Source organism: Phalangium opilio, unplaced genomic scaffold, assembly GCF_054372755.1.
Source record: "Phalangium opilio isolate 3A_F unplaced genomic scaffold, DU_Popi_V2 ptg001170l_1, whole genome shotgun sequence".
Lineage (NCBI taxonomy): Eukaryota > Metazoa > Arthropoda > Arachnida > Opiliones > Phalangiidae > Phalangium > Phalangium opilio.
Genome location: NW_028324255.1, coordinates 3,283,645 through 3,290,212, shown reverse-complemented (window position 1 = coordinate 3,290,212; position 6,568 = coordinate 3,283,645). Strand labels below are relative to the sequence as shown.

Sequence of the window (6,568 nt, the reverse complement as noted above, 5' to 3'; positions counted from 1 at the left end):
GGAAATCCCAATGTGTGAAACCTATTGTGGGGGGTAAAACCCCGGAAAGGGTGCCACGGGAAAATATTCTCTACCCAGGTTGTAACATGTGGCGCCCCAGAAAACCCATTACTCACCCCCAAGTTAAAGCTATAATGACGTAGAATATAATGGCACTATAAATAGCCAGACCAGGCAAAGTAGAAAATTATTCCAGCCTCAAAGTTCGTAGAAAGGACGAGGAAGGAGACCAACAAGTACCATGTTAGTACTTAACAACACAATTACATTTCATCACCCCGGAATAGTAATAACCCATATGCTCATCCTAGGTTTAAAAACTCAATCGTCGTTGACTTTGAATTCTTGGAAGGTCGATCAACGGTGGGTGGACGGGAAAAAATTGTAAAGGAAACGGCTGCAACAACGGTCGAACTAACGCCGAGGGTAGCATCATGGTCCTTTGAACCACCGTACTCGGATCAGGAACTCTCGCAGGAGGCCAAGCAACAAAACCGATGGATTTGCCACAATTTACACGGTCTCCCCTGGAGTCATGGAGTTACGTCATACAACAAACTGGAGGTGTGTTTATCTCAAGTCGTCCAAGGATACGAAAGGGTGTTTTGTAAAGGCGAAGAAAAGTGTTTTTTTCTCTTAAATATAATTCACCGAGACGTTATTGACTTAAATGGTGTGGGGTGTCCCAAAGCATCCGATATCGACGAGGATGGACCCATGATCACATGTTTGGTGGGTCATAAGACAATTTTTAAAAATGGGAAATATGTATGTGCCCTATCTAAATGTATACTTTACTCTGAATGGGTGTATAAACACCAAGATGATGTATATTCACAAATAGATTGAAAATAAATAAAAATTCACTTATTGTTGTTTGAAATAAAAAGAATTCTAAGATCTGATATAATATTGGTATTTTGATTAGACACATTCGGGGTTGGAGTGTACACATACTTATAAAGTTTAAAAAGTCACGTGGGGTTTGACGTGTAGTGGGAAATACAATCTACGCGCGGAGCTGGTGGGAAAATACCACAAACTCGGCGCCAAGTCAACGAAACCCGGGGAAATCATACAAAGATAAGCCAACTAGAATAAAACGGGGTTACACGAGTGAATAGATCACTCTTCAAGATGTTCCCCTGCGAGAAATGTACAGCTTCCTTCAACTGTAAACGGAGCCTAGACCGACACACTCGTAGTAAACACGGTAATGTGAAATTTAATTGTAACTTCTGCGGTAAAGTATTTACGCGTCGCGATGCGCTGACTCGACACCAACGGCATTTTAACCACGATGAGCCCGGGGTAAACTTAAACCCTCCGCGGGAAGCGTCACCACAACCCGGACCGTCGCACCGTATTACCCCGCCAAATTCTCCCGTAAAGAGGGCCGCTTCACCCACGTTGGTGGGAATACCGAAAAAGCGTCGAGTGGAAAATGGTAAGTTTATATTTAATTTAGATGAAAAATACGACTTGATTCGGAAACCCTACCCTCTCCAGTTGAAAATTTTACATTAAATGTATGTTTAGATCCGGATAACCTTCTCTCACAAGATGACGAGGGACTTAACACTTTTATGGAGAAATGGGAGGATGAACAAAAGGATGAACTCTCGTCTCAAGATGACGTGGGAATAGATGAATTCATGGACAATTGGGAGGTTCAACAAAACGCGGTTAACCCACCTGAACCAGAAATCGAGGAAATTAACGCGCTCGAGGACGCGATTTTTTCAGCTCGACTTACCGCGCCGGAAGGGGTTACAGATCCCGTATTGTTCTTAAATGAACACCGTGATAAACTGGAAACGTACCTCAGAAACAAACTCTCGGAAAAAAGAGGAATAAAATGGTACATGGTGGTGCGTGCGCGATACACGCGGGAACTCGGGAATACGGGTACAGACGTCGAAACTAGTCCATACTTCCGCGGGTTCACACACGCAACGCTAACACCGGAAGTTATTCCCCGACAGCAAGACTTAAGTCGGGAGAAAATAGCTGAAAGTATGAACAATTTCGAATCGATGGGGAGTGGCTGGGTTTTGGACCGTATTCTATACGTCCAAATCAACATCATCCAATATCTACCCATTGTTGGTGGAACCTATTTTCAATTACCACCCGTAATTGAAAACAAAAAAGCGACAGTGAACGTTAACCCGGAGGACCCACTCGACAACAAGTGTTTCTTGTGGTCAATTTTGACAAAACTACACCCGGCGATGAATACACCTAGTCGAATCACTCATTATAGACCATATGAGAATGAGCTGAACGTGTCCGGCATTACATTCCCCTTCGAGTTGGACTCATATAAACTTAAGACCTTCGAGGAAAAGAATAACCTCTCCATCAATATTTTCGCGTATGAAAAGGGTTATTTTCCCCGGTATGTGAGTGAGAAGAAAGTTCCTGAAGCGCGGCAAATTGATTTGCTTTTGGTTTCAAACGGTGGATCAAAACATTATGTATTGATCCGACACCTTAGTCGCCTTCTAAGCGACTTCACGAAACACAAAGGAACAGCCTATTATTGTCGGTATTGCTTGAAGAGAAGCAGCACGGAACAAGTACACAATAACCATGTGCGAGAGTGTAATGTGCACGATCCACAACGCGTTATCATGCCTCACGATAAACCAGTTTTAAAATTCGAAAACTTTGGATGGAATCAAATGGTAATATACGAGATATGTTTTATTTTAACGTGGGATATATCATAATATTTGTTACATAAACAGGTTCCATATATCATCGTTGCTGATTTCGAATCTCTTCTACCAAAAGTCTCAACTTGTCTGCCGGACTCGTCACTGTCGTCAACTACGACATTAGCGCTACATGTAGCGTGTGGGTTTTCATACGCTATTGTCGGTCCAACTGGTGAGTTCAAAACCGTGAATCACGTGTCCTATTATCTAACATATTTGATTATTCGCAGGAAATCTCGTCAAGCATGAGACGTACAGAGGGGGAGATGGGGCTTTGAAATTTCTGAAAATGCTTTTGGGTGAAGCCGATGATATCGCCGAAATGTTGAAGGAAAATATTCCCATGCAACTTTCTGTGGATGAAGAAATCGCATTCCAAACTTCAACGCGCTGCTACGTTTGCGAGGAACCATTCATTGGAAAGATGGTCAAAACACGTGACCACGACCACTACACCGGAGCATATAGGGGGTGCGCATGTCAGAAATGTAATCTGAAGTTAAAAGCACCTAAATTCATCCCAGTCGTGATGCATAACTTGAGCAGGTAATTAACCATAATCTATAATTATAACTTTATGCTAATTACATAACGCCAACAGATACGACGCCCACCTTATCATGCAGCAAATCGCCCTGATAAGAAACAAGAAGATTGACTGTATCGCGTCCAACAGTGAAACGTACATTTCATTCACACTAGGGAATTTACGTTTTGTGGATAGTATTCGGTTCTTACCGGCGTCCCTCGAGACACCTGTTTCGAATGTGTCGAAAGGTGGACCGGCGAAATTCCCATTGTTGAACTCTGTATTCAACCCAGACGAGGTCAAGTTACTTCTTAGGAAGGGTGTTTACCCGTACACCTACATGGATTCGGAGAAGCGCTTTGACGAGAGGCAACTACCACAAATTGAGTGCTTCCACAACGACCTCACGGACGAACCCTTGGCCCAGGAAGATTACGCCCACGCTCAAAACGTGTGGCAATCTTTTAACATACAAAATCTGGGAGGGTATCACGATCTGTACGTGTTGTCTGACACACTCCTTCTAGCCGATGTGTTCCACAATTTCCGCAAAATGTGTATGACATCCTATCGGCTCGATCCAGCCCATGCTTATACCCTACCAGGTTTTGCATGGAGCGCCGCCCTTTGTAAAACGAAGGTACGCTTAGACCTTCTTTTGGATGAGGATATGCACCTATTCATCGAAAAGGGGATTAGGGGAGGTGTCTCGATGATAAGTCATCGTTTTGCCGCAGCCAACAACAAATATCTAGAATCACATGACGAATCGAAGCCTAGTAGTTACATCTGCTACCTAGGTAAGAAATTTTAGATTAAAATCAGTGAAACAAACTAATAACTAGCATTCATAGATTGTAACAACTTGTACGGTACTGTCATGTGCGACGCCCTACCGGTGAAGAACTTCCGATGGATTGAACCAATCCCGAACTCTGAAACCGAAATTCTACGTTGTTCCGACACCTCACCAGAAGGTTTCATAGTTGAGGCGGACCTCGAATACCCGGAGGACTTGCACAACGATCATAATTCTTACCCATTGGCACCAGAATCAATGACAATCAAACCCGAGATGCTCTCCGAATATTCAAAGGACCAGATGACCTCGCTCAACATAAAAATCAAGGAATCGCTACCAAAACTAGTCCCCAACCTTTTCAATAAGGAACGATACGTCGTTCACTACCGTAACTTGAAGTATTACGTATCAAAGGGGTTAAAAATCACCAAGATTCATCGGATTTTGAAGTTCGAACAGGGTGCCTGGTTGAAGGAATATATTAACTTCAATACGGAGAAAAAAAACTAGCAACAGACGATTTCGAGAAAGATCTATATAAATTAATGAACAATGCCGTCTTTGGTACGTAATTAACTTAATTTACAAAATTAAAAAAATAAAAATGAAAATAATTTTTCAGGTAAAACTATGGAAAACTTGAGAAATCGTCAGGATTTCAAACTAGTTACAACACCAGAGAAAGCGGTTAAAAAGGCCTCATCTCCCGCCTTTGAGAAGTTTACCATCTTTCACAATCAATTGGTCGGTATTCACATGACGAAAAAGAAGTTGGTCCTAAACCGCCCCATCTACACGGGGTTCGTTATTCTGGACTTATCAAAACTTCTGATGTACCAATTTCATTACGATGTAATCCAGAGACGATATGGGGAGAGGGCGAAATTACTTTTCACCGATACAGGTACGAGGTTTTTAAGGTGTTTACCCGATTTTAAACTAATCCATCTTATAATTACAGACAGTCTCACGTACTGCATCGAAACCCCCGACCTATACGCCGATTTCGCCGCCCAAGCGGACATGTACGATTTTTCTGGCTACCCTCGCGATCACCCGCTTTTTAGTGAAGCGAACAAGAAAAAACTTGGAAAATTCAAAGACGAGCTAGATGGTACACCGATCGAACAGTTTTGTGGTCTAAGACCCAAAATGTATAGTATATTATCTGCAAAGGGCGAGAAGAAGACTTGTAAAGGTGTATGCAAGCGTGTGGTCAAGAAGAATGTTCGCCACGAACAATACCGCGACTGCTTGTTTAATCGCGAGTTGACTGTAGCTGAAATGACTCGAATCGTGAGCAAAAAACATGTTTTAACAACGGTGAGACAGAATAAACTATGTCTTAACCCTTGCGACGACAAGAGGTTCATTTTAGATGACGGTGTTTCTACACTCGCCCATGGTCATAAAGATACAAAATAAAAAATTTTAAGACAAATTTATTGAGTAATTCTTATACATATATTCTACAATCATACGATCGTTTACATTTTTGTTTGTAGAGAATCTCTCTATTATTTTATACATTTTAATTCCTCGACATCGATAGAGGGAAAAAATAGACGCAATATCCACCGCAGGTTATACTAGATTCTCCTTGTAATTGACGCGAATTGTACGTCACAGTTAGGCTGTTTCGTTCCACGAAATCGTTAAATTTAAACACATCAGGTGGGTTGCCGTAACTTTCAAAAAATTCCGTGTTCTTTTTCCTCGAAATGTAGATCGTTGTCCAATGTTCTCCGCGACCTCTCGACGTATCCGTATTCACGATGAATAATGAGGGAAACGTTGTAACGGTCTTTGGGAGTTTATCCGCTGGGAATATCCCTCTAAACAGATTCTTGGTGTAGCGATCACGTCTTAATATTCGTTCAAGTTGTTGAGTGTCCATTTTGAACGCGTTTCGCGACGCGCGCGTATTCAAATGTACGTGACTCGCGCGCGCGATTTCAAATATGTACTCGACTCGCGAGCTTGGGCTGGCCCCCTGGCGCGGTTCTTACGAACTTTGGTCGAATAAAACGGCTCTGTTTTTATCAATTTCAATCAGGGATTGAAACTCTGAATAGTAAATCACGCTAACCGTAGACGGCAGTGATTCCCCGAAAATTAATTCCAATCGCACACTCCCATTCTTTATAAGGTTGAAACTTTCACCGGAACTACCGTTGAGATCGGGAGTTAGGTCGAAGACGAATAGAGCGTTTCCATTGGCGAATTCATCTCGCCCGATAAAGTTTCCCTCGTCGATATTCCATTGTCCAGTTTGGAGGAATAGATTAGTATACGATCGCATGTATAGGTTATCCTTGAAGTTTGGGTTCAGCGGTTTATGCGGCACGCTAACCCCGTCAACGTACAAAGCGATTTGAGATACCGCATAGTTTTTAAAATTGAAAGGCGACATTTTGTAATCACCCAAAAACGCGTTTTGATCGACAAAGCCAATCACTACTTTATTCGGTAATTGTCCGCTAAATAAATTGTCTTTCACGGCTATTTTATTTC

At 42.2% G+C, this 6,568-nt stretch overlaps 3 protein-coding genes across 4 annotated transcripts; all 3 read left to right on the top strand.

Moving 5' to 3' along the window:
* The first annotated feature begins 226 nt into the window (after positions 1–226).
* On the top strand, positions 227–849 carry LOC149584178 (uncharacterized). The gene is made up of 2 exons (XM_089863474.1): positions 227–243; positions 312–849. Coding segments are annotated over exons 1-2 (540 nt in total). The 5' UTR covers positions 227–241.
* Positions 850–3,215: 2,366 nt separating this feature from the next.
* On the top strand, positions 3,216–4,602 carry LOC149584177 (uncharacterized). The gene is made up of 3 exons (XM_089863367.1): positions 3,216–3,269; positions 3,325–4,052; positions 4,107–4,602. The coding sequence occupies exons 1-3, from the start codon at positions 3,253–3,255 to the stop codon at positions 4,562–4,564; spliced, it is 1,203 nt and encodes a 400-aa protein (XP_089719493.1). The 5' UTR covers positions 3,216–3,252; the 3' UTR covers positions 4,565–4,602.
* LOC149584176 (uncharacterized) lies at positions 4,569–5,495 on the top strand. 2 transcript variants are annotated; one of them, XM_089863373.1, is made up of 3 exons: positions 4,569–4,618; positions 4,677–4,958; positions 5,016–5,495. In XM_089863373.1, the coding sequence occupies exons 1-3, from the start codon at positions 4,600–4,602 to the stop codon at positions 5,477–5,479; spliced, it is 765 nt and encodes a 254-aa protein (XP_089719499.1). In that variant the 5' UTR covers positions 4,569–4,599; the 3' UTR covers positions 5,480–5,495. The 2 variants fall into 2 exon arrangements, with proteins under 2 accessions (XP_089719499.1, XP_089719498.1); XM_089863372.1 differs by having other exon boundaries at positions 4,677–5,495.
* Positions 5,496–6,568: the final 1,073 nt, after the last annotated feature.

Excerpts from the sequence above, each read along its gene's own strand:
- LOC149584177 (XM_089863367.1), top strand. Across the intron at positions 4,053-4,106 it reads TAGTTACATCTGCTACCTAG|ATTGTAACAACTTGTACGGT; the intron begins GTAAGAAATTTT and ends TAGCATTCATAG.